General features: G+C 39.2%; 2 protein-coding genes across 4 annotated transcripts in view; both read left to right on the forward strand.

Moving 5' to 3' along the window:
* Positions 1-23,156, forward strand: part of ALOX5 (arachidonate 5-lipoxygenase) — a 220,152-nt gene that overhangs the window by 48,046 nt on the left and 148,950 nt on the right. The window lies entirely within an intron of this gene.
* On the forward strand, positions 7,787-9,617 carry POGK (pogo transposable element derived with KRAB domain). Its single transcript, XM_087930535.1, has 2 exons — positions 7,787-7,941; positions 8,014-9,617. Exon 2 carries the CDS (start codon positions 8,363-8,365, stop codon positions 9,461-9,463), a length of 1,101 nt encoding a protein of 366 aa, XP_087786661.1. The 5' UTR covers positions 7,787-7,941; positions 8,014-8,362; the 3' UTR covers positions 9,464-9,617.

A 23,156-nucleotide genomic window follows, 5' to 3' on the forward strand; every position in this document is an offset into this window, starting at 1 on the left:
GTAGCACCAGACTAACCCCCTTCAAAATCACAACCGGCATGGAATTCATTCCCATGCCTGAACTCCCTAGGGAGCCACCTTCCTCCATGAGCTTAATCAAATGGATGGAGTCATTGAGAATAGTGTGGGAAACCAACCACTAAACAATCCCTTTGAGAAACAGTGAAAATGCAAAAAGTGCAAGTCAATAAACATCTGTCCACCCAGTCACCTTTCTGATTAGGGGACAATGTGTATCTTTCCACCAAATATCTAAGGTTAAAGCTACTCTGTAAAAAGCTAGGGCCAAAGTTTATAGGACATTTTCCTATCGTGAAAATCATTAATCCTATTATGATGGAACTGATCTTCCCCACCTCCTAGGGAAAGTGCATCCAGTTTTCCACAGCAGCTCATTAAAGCCAGTAATAAGATCTCAACTGAGGCCAGTAGACTGGAAAGTCCCAAAACCAATCATAGTGTAAAGGGAGACACATTACAAGGTACAATGAATACTAGATTCCAGACTATATAAGGGGAGGCTACAATACCTATTACCAATGGAAGGGATAGCCATTGCCTGGAGCCACTTAGATCTAAAGTTGGGATATAAAAGCTGATAGGTTAGTTAAGAAATTCCACAACTTCCAGTTGATGTCGAGGTGAGAATGGATTGAAAATTAGCGGACTGTGCTGAGCCCCATGAAATCCAGCCGACAACTGCTGTCAGGAGACCCTATGGGGTCAAAGCTACCTTATAGGGGCAGTGAAGAAAGGAGAGGCGCTTCGTGGACCAAAGGAACTTGCAATTTCCTCATTAGGTCAGAAACAAGCTCTTCTGAGAGGCAGCAGGGACAACGGCCATTTTTGGCAGTCACAAACTGGGACAACCGGGACCAAAAGATTAGTGCTGGAGCAGTGTGTGGCCAGAGCATTGAAACTGTGTGAGATAATATCCAACTCTTACTTCAAAGACTTGATTTAAATATAAGAATTTTTAAAAATAATTTCCAAGCACTAAGGAAGTTGTGATTAAATGCATGGAGAAGTTTAGAGATTGAAAATTAAGAGGTGAACGAATGCCAAAAGGAAGCTTTAAAATATAGAAAGTCTGGAAAAGAGCTAAACATCTTGAAAGGTGATTTTTGGGAGAAACCATCTTTTTTATTTGTATTCTTAAATACTCTGGATCTTTTGGAAAATAGAGCTGTTTTTGACATACTGTTTAATGCTGGAACTTGGAAGGAATCCCATCCTCTGGAAGAAGAGAGCACTACAGCGTGAGAACTTGCAGTGAAAATACAGGAATGTCTAATATACATAACAGAAAAAGGTATACAGAGCCTGGAAAACGGCCTGACCTTGACTTTATCTTAGAAGGCGATTAGGACTTTTTGAATTACTGAGTTTTACTCCCCTCTTGAAGATTTTTAAAATGAGTTAAATTGCTAATAACTACATTCTATTGAAACTGATTATTGGACTGAGGACTTGAAAGATTGCAGAAGACATAGTGGACTTGTGATGACCCAGAGTGTAACACAAACATAACAAGATCCAAAATGTAAATAAATGTCCTTTAATGTCTCCAACTTGGCCCCACTGTTCAATAATACTCAGTTGGAGATAAAACGTACTCAAAAATAATCTTCAAAAGAAAGCAATACAGTCCAAATTCAACAAATAGATAAAGGTGAAATAAAAACCAAACAAACAATAATGACGAAATTTCCACAACGGAACAGGAGAAGTATTTACCAAATTCAAGGAGATAACAAGGCACAGTCTGTTGGAAGGATGCCAACCAAAGTAACTTCAGACCAAAATGAAACATGCTTTGTCTCCAGCGTTTGCCAGAATGCAGGTCCAAACTCTTATGCAGTTCTCACACCTGCAGCCCATGAAGAGGCTCTCTCCTCTCGAGTAGGCCACATCTCTCCCTTATCCTCTCCTCCCTGCATGCCCTAGGATGGCTAGGAGATGGGCCTGGGTCCTCCTCTGACTGCTCAGCCGGCTTCTGCCCTTCCCCAGCCTCCTCCACAACCTCTGGTCTCTTCCACTCCCTGTCGGCTGTTTCTCCTCTCCCTCAGTCAGTCTCCACCAGATTCTTGACAGAATATCATATGAGGTAAAAGAAGAAAAGTGATAGAAGAAAAGAAAAAAGAAGGAAAATAAGACCTTAAAATCTGAACAATTGGGAAGACAAATAATTGGAAAATTAAAAGACTATAAAATACTAAAGAATTTAAAATTTTATAAACTTAAGGGATTTGAAGACATAACTATAAGATTGATTAAATTTTACTAATAACTGGCTCTGTGGGAGTGTTTAAATATTGAGACGTTGGAACTGTAGAGGTATATTGAGTAATTTTTTTTTTGAAAACAATTTTATTAATTTTTAAAAACAAACAAAACAAACAAAACATAAAAACATCCAGCTTTCTTTCATAAATATACAAACAGTGTGTTGGTTGGTTTGCCAGTTTTTGTGCATTCATTTCGTAGTCCCAATTACAGTTACATTACATAATAACTCATATTATCAATCAAAAATTATATATCCTAATATCACTATTAAACAATCATTTGATTATAATTTTATTCATTCATACTTTATGAGATAACTATAATTTACTTAGCTTATTTTATAACAAATCATATAGTCATACCAAATCTATCCTGAAAACATTTTATAGATATGATATCAATAACAAAGAAAAGAAAAAATATCTTTTTATATAGTCATTATTATCTAAAATTCTAAGTCAGGCTTGTCCAACCTGCGGCCCAAGGGCCGCATGCGGCCCAGGTCACCTTGTAATGCGGCCCAGTGCCCACCCCAACCTTTGTGCCAGAGCCAGTGAGGAGGAGGAGGAGAAGCAGGCGCGAGGCAGGGCAAGGCGAGCGCCAGGCCAAGCAGCAACAGAAAAAGCAGGCGCCGTCAGAGCGCCACCTCCTGCTGTTGCCACCACCGCCATCGCCGCCACTTCTGCCCCCGCCGCTTCTGCCCCTGCTGCCACTTCTGCCCCTGCCATCGCTGCCGCTTCTGCCCCCGCCACCTCCGCTTCTGCCCCCACCACCACTGCTGCTTCTGCCCCCGCCGCCACTGCCCCCGCCGCTGCTTCTGCCCCCGCCGCTGCTGCTGCTTCTGCCTTCCAGTCCTGCCTCATCCAGCCGGGCCATTTGCAGGAGGAGAGGTAGGCGCGAGGCGGGCGAGCTTTCTCCCCCCCCCCGCAAAATTTGGCCGGAAAATAAACCATGATAAAAAAACCGTGATAAAAAAAACTGTGATAAAAAATAAATAATTTTTAATAAATAATTAATAATAAAAACATCTCACTAACTTCATTTCCAAATAAATTTAATATGTTAACTATGTTTTCTATGGGTTTTTTGGATGATCAGGTATTGTTACTGTTATTTTATTTTATGTGCGGCCCAAACCAAATTTTCATCTTCTAATGTGGCCCAGGGAAGGTGAAAGGTTGGACACCCCTGCTCTAAATTTTGCATCGATTTAAGTTCACCCTTTTCATCCAATATTTCCCCATATCTAACTGTTTGTTCCTTCTTATAAATTATAGGATAGGAAAATGCTTCAATGGTCGATAACCAAACTGGAATTTTCAAATAATATTGTCTTTTGATCTTCTCCCAATTTAACCACAAAGACTCCTGTATATGAGGTCTTCTAAAATAACCCTGTGTTTTAGTTCCGTTATACCATAAAAAGGCATGCCAACCCAACAGCAAATCATGACCTTCTAATTTCAACAATCTGGTCTTTCTTAATGTTATCCATTCCTTGGCCCACATCAGATTTGCAGCTTGATAGTACAACTCCCAATTAGGCAAACCAAAACCTCCTCTATTTCTAGCATCTTGTAACAGTTTTAGCTTTATTCTCACTTTCTTACCTTCATACTTCAACACAATTTTATTTAGATCTTCAAAATAGTCTTTTCCGAGCCTAATTGTTATTGTTTGAAACAAATATAAAATTCTGGGTAAGATATTCATCTTGATTGTTGAGATTCTCCCTATTAATGACAATTGTAGATTTTCCCATTTCTTCAAATCTAAGGCTATCTGTTGTTTAAGTTTGATATAATTATTCTCTTTTAATGTACTACATCTTGATGTCAAATATATCTCCAAATACTTAACCTTGTTCATGACTTGAATTTTCAATAGGTCTGCCAGTTCTTCTCTTTGTCTTAGTAACATATTCTTTGTCAAAATCTTTGTTTTATCTTTATTTATTTTCAGACCAGCCACCTCACCGTATGCCTCTATCTTTTCCAATAGTTTTGGAGCTGTTTCTAAAGGGTCTTCCAAAATAAAGGCTAAATCATCCGCAAAAGCTTGCAGTTTAAATTCTTCCTTTTTAATTTTCATTCCTTTTATGCTTTTATCATCTCTAATATTTCTATTCAACACTTCCAAAGTCAATACAAATAGTAAAGGTGATAGAGGGCATCCTTGTCTTGTACCTTTTCTTATATTAATAGAATCTGTGAATTCTCCCTCTATCATTACATTTGCCGTTTCCTTATGGTATATAGCTTCTATTGCTTGGATAAATTTTATGGCAAAACCCATCTGTTCCAGTAGTAGTAACATAAATCTCCAGTTCACATTATCAAATGCCTTTTGGGCATCTAGGAATATCAAAGCCATTTGCTTTTCAGGATGTGCCTCATAATATTCCAAAGTATCCAGGATTACTCTCATATTGTCTTTAATTTGTCTCTTTGGCAGAAATCCATTTTGATCTGAATGAATAAAGTTATTTAGATATTTTTTAAGTCTTTCTGCCAAGATTGAAGCAAAGATTTTATAGTCTGCATTTAGTAAAGAAATAGGTCTATAATTCTTGATTTGCAATGGATCAGCCTCTTCTTTTGGAATAAGTATAATATAAGCCTCTGACCATGTTTTAGGTATCATCTTCTCTGACATAGCTTCATTCATGACTTCTAGCAATGGAATGCTCAATGATTCTTCTAGTGTTTTGTAGAATTCTGCCGGAAGCCCACCTGGACCTGGTGCTTTCCCATTATTTTGTTTCTTAAGTGCTTCGATTAATTCCATCATTGTTATATTGCTTTCTAACATTTTTTCAGTCTCTTTAGATATCTTAGGTAGATTAGGATTCTGTAGATACTGTTTGACTTTTTCCTCATCAATATTCTCTTGCTTATATAGTTGCCCGTAGAAGTCTCGAATAATTTCCTTTTTCTCTTTATTACCATAGCAAACTTGACCTTGATCATCTATTAACTGCGATATTTTCCTTGATTCTTTCTCCTTTCTCAATTTATATGCTAGCCATCTACCTGGTTTATTTGCATCTTCAAAATAGTTCTGTTTAGCACTTCTAATTTTCTGTGCCAATTTTTCTTTCTCTATTAGACCCATCTTATGTTTAATTATGTCCAATTTTAGTTTAATATCTTTTTTCTGTGGCATTTTCTGTAGTTCTTTTTCAAGTCTTTTATACTCATCTTCGAAAACTTTAGTGGCTTGCCTTTTCCTGATATTCTTTTTTCTTATGTAGTCTATTATCAAGCCTCTAGCGTATGCCTTCATTGTATCCCAAACGTTCTGAATTGAAGTACCGTATATACTCGAGTATAAGCTGAGTTTTCAGCACATTTTTTGTGCTGAAACCCCCCCCCCCTCGGCTTATACTCGAGTGAGATTCCCCTCTGAAAAAACCCATGTGAGAATGCTCAGACACGAAATCTATCTGCCCGAAAATAAGTGTGTGGGGGGAGGCGGGGGGGGATTTTAACAGAGGGAAGACGTAGGGAGAAGGCAAAAGCGACTGAAGATCCTTCAGGGGAAACTGAGGGGGAGACTCACCCTTGGTCCAGATGGAGCCCCCTTCCCCGCCCCTAAGGAAGCAGAGGCAGCCAGCAAGGCTCGCAGGCTCAGAAAACAACATGAGCCAAGGTGGCTTTGGCCCCGCTTGGCTTCGTTTCCTCAGCCCCAGCTGCTTTCAGTCCGCTCGGGAGGAGGAGGAGGTGGTGGTGGCGGCTCGCATTGTTTTCTGAGCTCTAGGCTCTAGGCTTGCGGGCTCAGAAAACAACGCAAGCCGAGGTGGCTTCGGCTCCACTTGGCTTCGTTTCCTCAGCCCCAGCTGCTTTCAGTCTGCTTGGGAGGAGGTGGTGGTGGCGGCTCATGTGTTTTCTGAGCTCTAGGCTCTAGGCTCGCGGGCTCAGAAAACAATGCGAGCCGCCACCACCTCCTCCTCCTCCTCCTCCTGAGCGACTGAAAGCAGCGGACTGATTCATTTATGATCTCTCTCTCTCTCTCTCCGGAATAGTCAAGCCCTTTCCAGCACGCGCAATCCGCCGCCGCCCCTTTGCACCTTGCAAATGCAAAATCCCGGGGTTTTTGCATTTGCAAGGTGCAAAGCAGCAGCGGCAGATCGCACGTGCTGGAAAGGGCTTGAAAATTCCGGGGAGAGAGAGAGAGAGATCATAAGAACGGCTCTTGCCGTTTCTTGCAAGGGAGAGTGACTCCTGCCTCCCACTGTCATCATCATCATCATCTTTTGGGTTAGTGAATCAATTAAACCTTTCATGATAGTGAGATCGTTTCCCAAATTAATTGATTCACTAACCCCAAAGAAGAAGATGATGATGACAGTGGGAGGCAGGAGTCACTCTCTCCCTTGCAAGCCCCCAATGCCCAGGGCTGGTGAAAAAAGCAGTAGCCGTTCTTATGATATCTCTCTCTCTCTCCACGAAATTTTCAAGCATCATCTTTTGGGTTAGTGAATCAATTAAACCTTTCATGATAGTGAGCTCGTTTCCCAAATTTCCCTTAAATCAGGGAAGAAATCAGAAACAAACCGTTGGACTGAGAATAAGCCTGTTCCTACGATGCCATTTTTGTTCACTGCAGTGTGAAAAGTGTGAAAAAACACACTTCTTTTTCTTCATCTTCTTGTTCTCTATTTACTGGTCTCTTTCAAAGAGGAAATTGTGAACATCAAACTTATTCTCAATTGTCCTAGTGAAAGTTTTAATTAGATAATAATTCCCTCCCCGTGGCATTTTTTAATGCCAAGAGTGAATGAAGTTAACTTGCAATTGAGTATTTATGCCATGTTAATTCATGCCATCTTGACACTAATGAAAGCAACATGCCTTTTAGTTATATTTCATAGAAGTCTACTATTACTTCAGTGCTGTTACCATTATCACTGGGGCTGCTAAAACCTGAAGAAAATTAAAAAGTTGAAATGTGAAGTTTGCAACTTTTAGTTCTTAACTAAAACCTGGATTGAGCCTTATCCTGGTTTATTTTCTGATTTGGATCATGACATCTATGTGAAACTTTTTTTCTCACTCTGTACACTTGGTCTGTTTCCTGCTTCATAGCCCACCACCTGATTGATGAGAAGTACCATTATCAACAGAGAGAAAAGTATCTCAGACCCTTTATTCTTCTCCAAGATACTAAAGCCCATTGAAATGTGATTGTTTCTCAGGACTTCTGAGCCAAAATCCAAGCAGAGAAAGTTTGCTACGAGCACCATCCCTCAAATTCATTTCTTCTTTAGTTAACATGCTATTACAAAAAGGATTATCATGCACTTTAGCAATTATCATGCACTTTAGCAAGAGTCAATGGGTAGAATCTCATGTTTGTGGTATGAGTTTCCTTCCCCTCCCCAGGCTGGCTTCTCATTTTGGACAGCTAAATGGCAGATAGGTATACAGCTTTCTCCATGTTCAAAATATTAGTATTTATTTTATTTGGTCAATGCAGGTGGGTGAGAATTTTCTATGGATTATTATTTGAGAAACACTTTGCCATGGAAAAATATTGAGATGTTAAGGATGTGAACATGTTTGATTTTAAATGTAATGCCAGTTAAGATCTAAAGTTTCCTAAGAGGACTGTCATCTGTCATGCACTTCATCTGTCATGCACTAAAAAATAGTTTATGGAAAGCGTAACGGTGTGCATGAGTGTGTGTGAAACTAACCTCATTTACATTTTAAAGCACTCTAGCCTGAATGAATATCCACTTTTGTCCACAAATAATATGAGTGCATGCGTACTGTTCAAAAGTTTTCAAAGTCTTTTTTTTTATCCTGTTAGAAATGGATCCCAATACGTCTAATCCTGGACCAAAACAAAAACGCAGGTCATACGAAGCTGGTTTCAAACTTAAGGTTGTGTCAAGAGCAGAAGAGAGCAATAACAGTATTGCAAGTAGGGAATTTTGTGTTGACAAAAAACAAGTGAGGGAATGGCGGAAAAGGAAAGCTGACTTGGAAAAGATTCCAAAGGCAAAAAAAGCTCGACGTGGTTTAAAGCCTTCATATGAAGCTTAGAGACTGAATTGCATAAATGGGTTATGGAGTGTCGTCAAAATGGTTACTGCGTGACACGCATGGGAATTCGCTTACGTGCCCTTCAAATGGCTAAAGATGACAAATTAAAAGCACCAGGCATTAAAAATTTTGTTGTGTCAGCAGGATGGTGTACCCGCTTTATGAATAGACATGCCTTATGTTTGCGGCAAAGAACAAAGATTTCACAGAAGTTGCCAAAAGACCTTGATGAGAAAGTGATGTCATTCCATTCATTCATCATAAAACAAAGAAGGATCCATAACTTTGACCTGGGAGATATTGGGAATATGGATGAAACACCTATGACCTTTGATCTTCCTAGCAACAGAACTGTGGCAAGTTTGGGAGAAAAAACTATTTTACTCAGAACCACAGGAAATGAAAAAAACCATTTCACAGTCGTTCTGTCATGTTTGGCTAATGGAACTAAGCTGCGGCCTGTCATTATTTTTAAAAGAAAGACCTTGCCTAAAAAGGTCAAATTCCCACCACGAATTACAGTGCGTGCACATATTAAAGGCTGGATGGATGAAGACGGAACAAAAAAATGGCTGGAAGAAATTTGGAATGGACGTCCAGGAACAGCCTTAAAGAAAAAACCATCATTGCTAGTTTGGGATATGTTCAGAGCCCACACATCTGATGACATAAAAAAATTGGCAAAGTCTTCTCAAGTTACTTTGGCCGTTATTCCAGGTGGGCTTACATCTGTATTGCAGCCCCTAGATGTGTGTTTAAGCAAACCTTTTAAAGACTGTGTGCGAAAAATGTGGCATGAATGGATGTCATCTGGTCAAGCCCGATTGACAAAAGTTGGAAATCTGATGAAGCCCGACATAGAATTAATAGCAAAGTGGGTTCGTGATGCATGGGAAGAGATTCCAGAGGACATGGTGCAACGTGCCTTCAAGAAATGTGGCATTAGTAATGCTATGGATGGCAGTGAAGACAGCGCTTTGTATGAGAACGACAGCAGTGATGGTGATGACTGCGAACTCAGTGATGACGACAATGTCTATGCTGATAGCCTCACACCAGATAATGTTGAAGCTCTGTTTGGACATACAGAAGATGAGGAGGAATCCAGTTTTGAAGGATTTTAACTCTTGTGTTTTAGCTTGGTTGCTGATTGAGCTAAGGTTTTTGTACTTTTAAAGTTATTGTTGATACCATATTGGTTTTCTTGACTCTCTTTTCTACTTACAGAGCTAGTTTACTGTTTTTCTTTGAAATAAATATTCAAAAACATTTAACCTACTGATGCCTCAATTAATGTAATTTTATTGGTATCTATTTTTATTTTTGAAATTTACCAGTAGCTGCTGCATTTCCCACCCTAGGCTTATACTTGAGTCAATAGGTTTTCCCAGTTTTTTGTGGTAAAATTAGGTGCCTCAGCTTATATTCGGGTCGACTTATACTCGAGTATATACGGTATCTTCTTTTTTATTTTCTCTAAAGAAAAAAGCCAATTCTTTCTCAATCCATTGTATAAAATCTTTTTCCTTTAAAATAGTATTATTTAGCATCCATCTCGATCTTTTTTTTTTGTCCTTTCCATTTAATTGTCATTGGATTATGGTCTGCCCAAGTACTTGTTTCAATATTTATTTCTTGAATGTTAGATATTAGTTCTGTTGAGATCCAAATCATATCTAATCTGGACCATGATAAATGTCTGTTTGAATAAAAAGTATATTGTTTAGTTTTAGCATTTCTTTCTCTCCATATATCTTTTAGATTTAATTCATCTATCATTTTAAAAAAGGATTTAGGGAGAGTCTTTCTGTTTTGCTTTGTTGTTATTGCTGTATAGTCCAGTTTATTGTCCACAATTCTATTAAAATCTCCCATCATAACTGTATTGGCATAGTCCAGTCCAATTTTTCATGTATAATTTTTTATAGAATTCTTCTTGTTTATCATTCGGAGCATAAATTGCAATCAAGAGTGTTTTTATATTATTGTCCATTATTTCCACCATTAATACTCTTCCATCTTCATCGGTATAAATCAATTTTGCTGGGATAGCCTCTTTAATGAATAAAACCACTCCTCTTTTCTTACATTGAGTCAAAGAAGTAAATATTTTCCCTAATTTTGGCTGTACTAACAATTGTTCATATTGTTTTTTAATATGTACTTCTTGTAAACAAATTATATCAAATTTTAATTTCTCTAATTTATGAAAAATTTTCCTTCTTTTAACAGCCGAATTAAGTCCATTTATATTCATTGTAATCAGTTTTTTCTCTTCCATGATTATATTTTGTAATTAGGTTTGACAGTTCTCGTAGATCTTGGTTCATGTTGTTCTTTGATTTCCACCTGTCCACCTACTGTGCCTTCTTCTTTTTCAGTCCCCATTTGGTCCTCTTGGAATTCAATTAGTGAAACCTCTTTTTCTGCCTCTTCCTCTCTCCTTCCAAAAAATTCTGCGTAGAAAAGTTCTGCTTTCTCAATTGAATCAATTCTGTGTCTCTGTTCTTGCCATGTAAACTCTAGTCCTTCTGGAATCAACCATCTATAATTCACCTCCTTTTTCAATAGCATTTTAGTCAAAAATCGATATTCTCTTCTCATCTCTCTCACTCTTCTATTTGTTTTAAAACTACAATCTCCTTGTCTTTGTATTTCAATATCTTCTCTCTTGCCACTTGTAATATTTGTGTTTTAATGGATTTTTTGGTAAATCTAATGTGAACTTCTCTTGGTAAATTGTTTCTCATCGCATATCTTGTAAAGATTCGGTATACCTCATCTACTCCATCCATCATCTTTTCCTGTTATTTCCAAAGCTTCAGCCAGAATTTCTATCATTATTGCAGCTAAATTTTGTCCTTTTTCTTCCTCTATATTTTGAAATCTGAGATAGAATTCTGACCTATCCATCTCCCACTTCAGCATCCCACTTTTATCTGCTCAACCACTGTTAATCTGCTGTCAGTATTTCCAATCTTCTCCTCTCTTTGTTTATCTTCTTCTTCAATTTTTTGGAATCTCTCATCATACATCACCATCATTTGTTGGATATTTTCAATTTTTTCATCGGTCTTCCCTGTTCTTTGTTCACTGTGCTCTATTCTTTGTTCAATATTCTCTGTTCTCTTTTCAATGGTATCTGATTTTGTCTTGAGATCTTGGATTCCTTGCATAATCTTCTGTAGGGTCACTTTTTCTTGTTCTTTATCTTGCTTTAAAATTGTCTGAATTAAACGTTGTCCTCCAGATGGTGGGGAGGCAGAAGTAGAGGTAGAGACGCCAGAAGGTATGAGTTTCCTACTCATTTTGAATGATTCAAGACCTTCAAATTCTTTTAGACTTTAGTCCAATTAGTAAGGTAGCCAATTATAATCCAAAGTGGGAAATAAAAATAGTAAAGAGTAAAAAGCCCAGTGATAGTAAAGGAAAAAGGAAAAGAAAAAATTCTTCAGGTTCTTCTGGACCTTAAGCCAATTATGAAATAGTCAATTATAATCCACAATAAAGGATAAAAATAATAAGAAAAAAGCCCAATAATAATAAGAAAAAAAATAAGAAAAAAGTTTCTTCAGGTTCTTCACACCTTAATTCAATTGAGAGATCTCAATAATAAAAAGAAACCAAAATAAACCAAAAACATGGGTGGAAGAAGCAAAAATCCCAATGAAAAAAAAGAAAAAAGGAAAAATTCTGAGGCTTTCCCTTTAAAATAAAAGGCAAAAATAAAAATATTGCAAAAATAAAAGTTTACAGTAGAGCTGGTAAGGAGGGGTAACACAACTAAAAGAAAATAGAAGAAAACACACTGGAATTTATTTAATTATCCAAGGCTCTTATTATGACTCTCTTCTCCACAAACTTCAAAACCAAGCTTCAAGTGTTAGATTGTTGATAGAAGTCCAGAAGAACACCTGTAATAATATTCTCCCGCGCTCTTCCCTCTATCTTATCAAGATGCAAAGTCCTTGAGAAGGAGTCTTTCACAGTTCTCTCCACAGTTCTCTCCACAGTTCTCTCCACAGTTCTCTCCACTAAAATATTTTCAAGCCTCTAGTTGGCAGTGTTACAAAGTTTCTTTGTTCTCACTTTCCCCCTCCCTTCCCAGAAAAACGTAATTGAGTAATTTTTATTGAATTGTAATAAAATGGACTACTATTTTATTTAGTGATATTTGTATGTATTCACTATTTTTGCAGGTGAAAGGTGCCATCTATAAAACATTTATAGAAATTTTATTTATATATGCTGTTGACGTTGTAACCTTATTTCTATCTCATAACGTCTGCCAGTTCTATTGCACAGCCAAAATTCTTAGCCCAAATTATCATAGTTTCTTTTACTTGTTCTTCCTCCCATTAGAATCTGATCTAGCTCATTTGGTTCTTTATAAAACTCATACACCTTCCTATCTTTTTCATATCTGGTTTGTATATGTAATTGTGGCCACCATGATAGGTCAATCCCTAATCTATTTAGTTCTTCTTTAGTTTTTAATTCTTCCCCTTCATTTAGTATGTCCTTGTATCCTTGTATGATTTTTTTCCATATTCATGACATTAGGATGTACCAATGCCTCCATTGTAGATAACCAGACTGGCACTTTCAGATAGTGTTGCTCTTTAATTGTGGTCCATACTAGCAGTAATGCATTCCTAATGTGATTCCTCTGGAAATAGTATAGTATCTTACCCTTCTTGTCCCATAAAAAGGCATGCCATCCCAACTGCAGATCATGATCTTCCAGTGTTAATAATCATGTATTCCTCAAATTAATCCACTCTTTCACCCACGTAAGTGCCAATGCTTGGTAATACAGCTCCCAGTCTGAAGACCGAAACCTCCTCTACTTATGTTAAATTTTTGAATATATTTTTTATTGTTTATATATATATATATATATATTGAATACAGTGTAATTGACCATGACATTCCAATTACTATAAAACAGTTGTAAAAACAGAATAACATATATCCTATTTTTAAAAAAATGCCTTTTCACTTTTACATATCTCATTCTCATCTTTATCAACACTGTGGTATCGTTGTTACATATACAGATCTCCATACATTTATATTCATTTATATCCATTTTTCTTATCCCTACTATTCTTATTCCTACTATTCAGCCATTCATACCAATTATCCCTGATCACATATACTTGGACTTTTCTTTGCCTTTTAATTCTAGGGTGACTTTGTCCACATTCTAATACTTTCTGGATTACTACCGTGTTTCTCATATAATAAGGCCAGGTCTTATTTTTTTTGAGCCCCGAAAAAATGGCTAGGCTGTCTTTTCGGAGGTGACTTAATTTCCCCCCCTTGCATCTTTGGGCGGGCGGGCAGCGATGGCTTGGATGTTGACCTCGGCATTGGTGGGGCACTTCATATTGGGGTCAACGCAGGCAGCACAATATCCGGGTATGCAACAAAAGTACTTCCTAACAGCAAGCCCCCCCCCACCATTCCCCATTTCGCATGTTTTAATATAGGCCTTAATTTGGGGGGGGGGGGCTTAATTTCATTTCATGCCTATAAAACATGCTGGGACTTCCTATTGGGGGAGGCCATACTGTAATATTACCAGGTGATTGTTTACATTTTCAACAGATTGGGGACATATTTTTAAACATTTTAGCTAATCTTGCCGGGGCAGATGCCACCTATAAAACATTTTATAGAGATTTTCCTTATAGGATGTGGCCATTGTCAGTTTCCGATTTCTCTCCCAAAGCTTTTGCCATTTATCCAAATCTATACTATGTCCAAAATTTTTGACCCATGCTATCATCGTCTCTTTAACTTGCTCTTCTTCCATTTTATAATTTAATAAGTAATTATATAACATCTTTATCAGTTTGTCATCTGTCCCCACTAATATCTTATCCAATGTTGTTGGTTCTCTATAAAAACCCCATGTTTTCACATCTTTCACATAACACGTTTGTATCTGCAGATATGTCCACTACTCTAGTTCCACCCCTTGATTTCCTAATTCTAATCTAGTTTTCAGTTCACCATTCTCATTTAATATATCTTTATAAGACACCCCGCCCCCCACAATATTTATAGCATTTGGATGTATCAGTGCTTCTAGAGTGGAGTGCCAGATTGGTATTTTCATGTAGTTTTACTGCTTAATTTTATTGCACACTGATAACAATGTGTTCCTTACATAATATCTTTGGAAGTATCAATGTGTCGCATTTCTCCTGTACCAGAGAAACACATGCCACCCTAGTTGATGGCCGTGACCCTCCAATACTATGCCTCTATGTCTTCTATGCTTCAAGGTTATCCACTCTTTCATCCATGTTAGTGCAGCTGCTTGGTGATACAATTCCCAGTCAGATAGTCCAAAGCCTCCATTCCCTTTTGATTCTTGCAGTAATTTCACTTTTATTCTCATTTTTTCCCTTGCCAAATAGATTTCAACACTATTTTATTCAACTCATCAAAATATTTCTTCTCTAATTTTATTGGTATTGTTTGGAATAAGAAAAGCAGCAATATATTCATCTTTATTGTAGCTATACTACCCATCATAGAAAGTTGCAGGCTTTTCCATCTCTCCAAATCCAACATTAATTTTGTATAATTGTCCTTAATTGTTGTACATCTTGCTGATAGGTAGATTCCTAAGTATTTCACTTTTTTCACTATCTGGATACCCATTTCGTTTATTCATTCATCCCTCTGTTTGTGAAGTTTTTAACTATCATTTTGGTTTTTTCCTTATTTATCTTCAATCCCACCACCTCTCTGTACTCCTCTAATTTCTCTGTGAGTCTTGGGCCTGATTCTAATGGCTCCTCTAAGATGAAAACTAGATTGTCTGCAAAAGCTTGTAGTTTATACTTTTCTCTTTTGATTTCTATTCCTTTGATTGCTCATTTTGCCTGATATTTCTAGTTAGTATTTCCAGTATTACGATAAATAACAATGGAGATAATGGACTGCCTTGCCTTGCACCTTTTCTTATTGAAAATGTTTCAGTTACCTCACCATTCATGATCACTTTAGCTTTCTGATTTGTATATATTGCCTTGAACATATTTATAAATGTATCTCCAAAGTCCATATATCTTAGTTGGTGTAGCATGAATTGCCAGTTCACACTATTGAACACCTTTTGAGCATCTAGGAACAACAATGCCAATTGCTTTTCATTATGTGCTTCGTAGTATTCCAATGTATCTAATATTACTCTCATATTATTTCTTATCTGCCTTTTAGGTATAAAACCATTTTGATCAGGGGATATGAACTCCTTCAAGAATCTCTTCAGTCTTTCTGCTACTATTGAGGCGAATATTTTATAATCGGTATTCAGTAGGGATTCAGTAGGGATTCAGTAGGTATTCAGTAGGCTTCTGCAGCTCCCTCACTCTTCTTGGGACCTGTTTCAAAACTACTAGTTGTTTCTCTTTATAGTGTATTGGCTCATCTCTTGCCTTGTTAAGCACTTCGTCCCTCATTGATTTCTTCACTAATCTTACATGCACTTCCTTTGGTAATTTGTGCCTCCTTGCGTAATTCGTGTGAATTCTATGTTTCATCAATTTCTATCAGCATCTCTTCTTTCTCTGTCCCTAATGCCTTTGCAAATAACTCTGCCATAATGTCTGGTAAATCTTCCCCTTTCTCCTCTTCTATATTCTGGAATCTCAAACAATGTGCTGCTTTTTCTGTCTCTAGGAATATTACTGTGGTTTCTGACTCTGTTGCCTGGATCAGTCTATTGTTTATTTCATCTACACTTTTTTTTCTTTCTCTATCCTCTCTTCTATTTCTTGTATTTTCTGTTTGCTTTTTGCAATCAATTGCTGGAAATTTTCAAACTTTTCATCCATCTTTTGTATCTTGTCTTTTAATTCTCCTGTATCACTTCTCACTTCTATTTCCCTCTTCATTTCGTCATGTTTTTTTTGTCATACTCTCTTGCATCGATTGCAATTTCTTAAATGGGTTTGATCTCTCCAATTGTATCATGTCTTCTATTGACCTCTGATTGGGTCGGCTTGAGGTAGTTGATGATGGTGTGGAGGAAGTTTTCCTCCCGAATTCTATTTTAGTTAAAGTTGAAGTGCTTGTCATAGTCAGCAATTTTGTCAGTTTTTTCAATATCCAACACTTCCAATCACCTTTGACACATATATAACCCTCCAGTACCCCAGATTTCACTTAACCAGTAGGTATAAGAAAGAAAAACCCACTTCCATCCTCCTTTTAGTCCATTATTCTGTGTTCCACAATGCCCTATATGCAATTAGAAGAAAGATAATAATAGTAATCATCATCCCCCAATGAGGCACTACCTTGATGTGGTTGTGGGGCTTGTGTGCTGTTGAGGAAGATGAGAGCTGTGCCAGAGGTTCAACCATACTGAACAGATCTGATCAGAGAAGTCAGACAAAAAGTGCCTCAAAGAGTTGAGCCCTGACTCCCGGGCCGGCATAGGCCTCCACTGCCATGCCACCAGCGCCCTCAGTGCTCGCAGTCTAGCTAGTTGCTCCCTCCCCACCATCCCTGCCTGGTTTGCTTCACCACCAGTGCCGAGGCTCCATCCCATGCAACACTAGTGGCCTAGCTAACTGCCCCCCTGTTCCCAGCCTCCAGCTTGCCTAGCTTGCTGGTGGCAGAGAGGAAGGAGATCCAGGGCTGATCTGTCGCCACTTGGGTCCCCACCAGCCTGCATCTCACCCCACGCCTGGATTCTCTGCAGCTGCTGGGTCTTGCCTGCTAGGGGTGGGGTGGGAGCGGGGGGGCAACCAGGGAGCATGATGCTATGCTGCCCACATCACTTCTTTGCCTTCCACCCCTTCCCTCTGCTGCCCGTCGGCCCATACTCTTTGGCCAAATGCGGCCACCCCTGTGAGAATAGTGCGAATCAAGCCTCGCCAGAATGGATCTCCCTTCCCTGCTGTCAACTTTACCTTCCAGCTCATGGAGCTCACACCGTTCTCACAACGGAGGCCCACACTTGGCTAAAACGCTCAGCCTGGCGAGAGAGGGGCGGCTGTCAAGTAGCATAGCCTCATGCTTCCTGGTCACTTCACATACCCCCCTGACAGTCGCGAGGTCCAGCAGCTGTGGAGAATCTGGGCAGGTGACGAGATGCGGGCTGGCGAGGAGCAGAGTGGTGATGGCTCTGGCCTGGCTGGCTCATCTTTCCCTCTGCCACCAGCCGTGGGAGGAAGGTAAGTTTGCAGGCAGTCAGGAAAGCCAAACCGGTGCCTAGCCCAGAGCTGCCACTGGGGTGGGTGCCTCACTTGAAGTTCCCAGCCCTTTCCTTTCCCCAAAAGAGGGAGGGGAGGAAGTCCCATCCGCAGCCCCTTTGTTGGATCTGGAAGCCTTGCCTGCCACCCTTTCCGGGCAATGTGGGACCGGGCACAATCATCTGTTCATGCCTGGTCCCTAGGACTCTGGGAGACTGGCTGGGAAGAACCCTCATCAAGTATTTTGTTGGAAGCATATGTGTGTGTGTTTCAGGTGGGTCTCCTAGCTTTAGGAGAGAGGGAAGGAGAAAGGGAAAGGATAGAAAGAGAGGGAAAGAAAGAGAAAAAGAGAGAGAGGGGAAGAGAAAGAGAGAGAAAGAGAGGTAGAGGGAGAAAGAGAGAAGGAAGAGACAAGAAAGAAAAGAAAGTAAAGGGAAAGAAAGAAAAAGGAAGAGAAAGAAAAAGGAAGAGAAAAGAAGAAAAGGGATAGACAAAGAAAGGGGGGGATGGAAAGAAGGGACAGAAAGAAAGAGAAAAACAAAGAAAGAGAGGGAGGGAGGGAGGAAAAAGTGATGAGATATATGGATGGATAGATAGATACATAGAGGGAAGGAGGGAGGGAGGGTGGGAGAGAGAAATAAAAGGAGAGGAAGGAAGGACACAAACCCTGGCTTCAGAAGACTTTTGAAACAGCACAGCAATCTAGGGCTGGCCTGGAAGGGATCTCAGAGGTCATCTTCTAGTCCAACTCCTTGTTCAAGCAGGAGATCCTTACAGAATTATAGAATAGCAGGGTTAGAAGGGTTGTGTGTGTGTGTGCGTGTGCATGCACATGGCTGTCAAAACTCCAAAAACAGGTCAAGTAGTTCTGGGGAGGTCAGTTATAAATTAGAATGCTTGCTAAGCAACCAGCCATTAAGCGAGGACCACTTGTATTTGGTTTGCCAGTCACATGGCCACTAAGCCGTGCCCAGCCAGTCACATGACCACCAAGCCACACTCACAAATTAAGCCACACCCACAAAACCCATTGTTTAAACATTTGAATCCTACCCCTGCAAAAAAGTGAAAACAGCTTTAACCCACATTGTTTGTAATCCACCATAAGTCAGCCAGAGTTATAAAGTGCCCAAGAAGTGAGAAGAGAGAAAAGGTAATATTTGTCACTTCCACAATGCTTCCATTTTATACCCACTTTGGCCCGTAATATTTTAGATCCATAGAGAATGTTTATAATTCCCAAGTCCCCAAGTCTTGTTAAGTCGTCAACCTCCGGTAGATCAGTATTCCCAAAAAGTGAAGACAGCTTTAATCCACATTTTATACCCATTTTGGCTAGTAGATGTCCTCCTTGCTCCTTTCTTCTCTTCTTACCATACTTTATATGTCAATGTAAGAGGGGAAAGACATTTTACGTCCCCTGTTTTAGCCCAAAGTTCAGGAAAGTGACTCAGTATAATTACGAATTGTCTATATCCCAAGTTTGTTTTATTCTGATCTTCTTTAACAAGTTCAGTCTAACCCAGTCTCTCTGATTTTTTTTATAACAACTCTCCCTACACACCTTCCTTATTGTTATGGATCTGTGACTGCTCTGTATTTTTTTCTTGCCGCTTCAAAAGTGGAGAGAGAGAGAAGAGATTCTCTTCCCTCCTTCTCTCTGGAGCCCCCCTTTCTTCTTAAATCAGCATAGGAATTCCACTCACTTTGGTAAGAGTTTGAAAAAGGTCTTTATCCAGGCCCAATCCACTGCTTCCTTCTGCTTTCTCACCGCTTACTCTGATCAGCGGTCATTGCTTCGCTTCAGCCATTAATGGCCATCTTCTTCTCTGCCTTCTTTCAGGAAGTATTTCTCCTGACCAGCAAAATGGAGCCCCATCCGTTTGTGATCTGCGGAGAGCCCTTCCTCTCCCGTTGTCCCTACAGGGTGGCTTTGGCTCCGAAGAGCCTCTGGGACAGACAGAAACCAGCTGTGCTCCGCAGAAATCCCATCTGCACACCTGTTTACGACAACACCAGCTGGCTCCTCCATAGCATTTTTAATTCTCGGTTTTCTATCTTGCCATACAAATTTTAATATCATCTTATTTTAATTCTTCAAAATATCCCCCCCCCCCCAGCTTTATTGGGATTGTCTGAAACAGGTACAATACTCTCAGCAGAATATTCATCTTAATTGTAGCTACTCTACCCAATAGGGACAATTGTAGATTTTTCCAGTTTTCCAGTTGTGCATTGTTTATTGTAGTTATCTTCTTTGAGGGATACACATCTTGCTATTAATTGAACTCCTAAATATTTAACTTTCTTATAATCTGCATGTTCATCATTCTTGTAAATTCTCTCTTCTGTTTATCTGTGAAGTTTTTAACCAATATTTTCATTTTCTTTTTGTTTATTTTCAATCCTGCAACTGCACCATATTCTTCTATCTTGGCAATTAATTTAGGTCCTGTTTCCTATAGGCCTTCTAAAATGAACACCAAATTATCAGTGAAGGCCTGTAACTTTCTTTATTAACTACTCCTTCTTTATTCTCACACCTTTTATTTCAATATCTTGTCTAATGTTAATATGCCTTCTAAGGTTAATATAAATAACTATGGGGATAAAGGATAACCTTGCCTTGTCCCTTTCATTATATTGAAATTCTCAGTGAATAGTCACCTTTGCTGTTTGTTTATGGCAGGGGTACTCAAACTTTAAACAGGGGGCTGATTCACGGTCCCTCAGACTGCAGGGGGCCCCGGACCAGCTGGGTAGGCATGGCTAGGTGGTCATGTGACTAGGTGGGCGTGGCTAGGTGGTCATGTGACTGGGTGGGCATGGCCAATTTAGCAGTCTATTTTGTCCATTTTCTAACAAAATGAAATTCAATGTAGACGAAGGCAAGGTTTTACACTTAGACAAGAAAACTCTACAGTTACAGATTAGGTGAAACATAGCTCAATAGCAATAACTGTGACATGGATCTTGGAGTCTTAGCAGACAATCACTTAAATATGAACCAGCAGTGTGTCACAGCAGCCAAAAAAGCCAACCCAATCCTAGGCTGCATTAGCAGAGGGATAGAATCAAGATCATATGAAATGTTAGTACCACTTCATAAAGTCTTTGTAAGATCACACTTGGAATGCTGCATCCAGTTATAGTCACCACAATATAAAAAAAGATGTTGAAACTCTGGAAAGAGTGCAAAAAAGAGCAACAAACATGATTAGGGGGCTGGAGGCTAGAACATATGAAGAACAGTTGTAGGAATTGGATATATATATAGTCTAGTGAAAAAAAAGAGTAGGGAGGTAAAATGATAGTATGGCAGTGTTCCAATATTTGAGGGGCTACTACAAACGAGAAGGTCAATTTATTTCCCAAAGCACCAGAAGGCAAAGAAATGATGGATAGAAATTAACCAAGGAGAGAAGCAATCTAGAATGAAGGAGAAATGTCCTGACAGTGAGAACAATGAACTAGTGGAACAGCTTGCCTTCAGAAATTGCTCAATCACTGGAGGTTTTTAAGAAGAGACTGAATTTGAATTTGTCTGAAATTGTATAGAGTTTCCTGCTTCAGCAGGAGGTTGGACTAGAATATCTTCAAGGTCCCTTCCAACTCTGATGATGTTCTATGATATCATGGTGCTATTACGGTGATGGGAGGGGCTTTATGTTTTGTAACAGTTGCTGCTGCTGATTTAAAATAATCATTCCATTTCCTTTCTCTCCTCTTCTTTCTCCTATTCCTTCCACCTCTCCTTCACTTCTTAATTTGTTGTGGGGAGTCCTTCTTTAATGACCAGCCACTTGGCATATGCTGGAAATTATGAATAATCCCCCCAGAAGTACTTACAACTTGTTTTTGAAGTTCTAATGGCTCCACCCACCCACCCCCATCAAGTAATCATATTTTTGGCATTTACTAGCTTCCAGTAAATTAGCTTGCATTTACTGCTGTTACATGACTACCTGTAATGTATAATAGTAAGTAACATATAGTAATTGTCAGTGTATAAGAATTCATAAACTGGAATAGCCATGGCAACAAGTCAGCCAACGGGGACTGTTTGGTGACTAAAACACAGAATTTTGTTGTGTGAGTCATGTGAGACGGCTTGGAGCCTGGGCATGGTTTAGCATAACTGTTCTGTGTATAAGAGAATTCATTTTGTTTTTGCTTGAGTGCTTCTTCTTGTACTTGCTACTACTTCTCTCTCTTTTCTCTGAATTATTTGCTTGTGTGTTGGCTGGATCACTACAAACTCTGACAAATTATGGGCCCAGAGCACACCCAGCCAGTCCAAACAACAGTAAGACTGAACTGTAATCAAGCTAAGGGACAGCCTGCATTATAAACAAAAGAGAACAAGGCTAAGAAAGCTTGCAGAATGGCTGTTGATTTCAAGGAGAGCTCTCTGCCTCTATTGGGACAGAAGAATTATATCATTTGGGCTGCAAAAAATTGAATGCTTCTTGAAGGCTAAAGAGCTCCGGGATATTGTTATTAATCCATCCCAGGGGCCAATAGCAGCTGCAGATCAAAAGCAGCATGATAAGGCACTGGCCTACATCATTTTAAGTTTGGAAGATGAACAATTCTTGAATGTACCTGATTTAAAAACTGCAAAGGAGGTTTGGCTGAAATTGAGAAGTGTGTATGTGAGTGCATCAGCATGCAATATTGTGCAATTATCAAGACAATTGTACAGAGCCTGGCTGCTACCATAAGAGAGTGAAGAGAAGCGTTTGCTGCACATGCAGGCTCTGTTTATTGAGTTAGAACAACGTGGAATGCAGATTCCTGAATCTCAGAAAGTGCTGTTGGTGTTAAACAGTCTTGATGAAACATGGGGCACTGTTTCAGCCAGTTTTGAATGCAAACCAGAACAGGAATTATGTATGGAAGCCCTTAAAGCCTGCTTGATTTCTGAAGAAGACAAACCCCATTTTAGTAGAAGACACAAGGAGAAATTCCTGAGGGGTGTAAGGCCCAAGGAGCAAGCAAAGACTGGATGTCTGCAAAGACTAGAGTAACAGAAAAGGCCAGATTACAGCCCAGCAAAGATTTTCTAAGAAGGAAGAACAGAAACAATGACAGTGTTTCATCTGTGGTGATAAGATTCATTTAAAGAAAGACTGTTTTCAAGGAAGAAAAACATCAGATGGACAAGCGGCTGTTGCAAAAGTTAGCTATTGTAATAGCACAGACAAATAGAAAGTGGGGCTAGTCAAACAACTGTTAATAATTCAAAACTGTTTTTTAGAATGGATCCATCTGGAGGAGATGCAGTAGCCTTGGCAAAGGGCCAGAAGGCTAAAGTCATAGGAAAAGGCAGTGTGCTGATTCCATGTTTTGAGGAAAAGTTTAGTAACATGTGTGCCTGAAATGGAGTGTAATTTACTGAGTGTCTCTAGTCTAGACAAACAAGGGTTCAAAACCACATTTATAAATGGGAGATGTCTCATAAGAAGAAATGGGACTGTATATGCACAGGGCGTAAAACAGGATAATCTTTATGTGTTGCAGGGACAAAAGATTCAATGTGCCCAAACATTTGGAAATGTGGCACAACATGATTCATGCATTCATCTCTTGCACA

The sequence above is a fragment of the Pseudonaja textilis genome, chromosome 3 (assembly GCF_049901715.1).
Source record: "Pseudonaja textilis isolate UNSWEBS1 chromosome 3, rPseTex1.2, whole genome shotgun sequence".
In the NCBI taxonomy this organism is placed as follows: domain Eukaryota; kingdom Metazoa; phylum Chordata; class Lepidosauria; order Squamata; family Elapidae; genus Pseudonaja; species Pseudonaja textilis.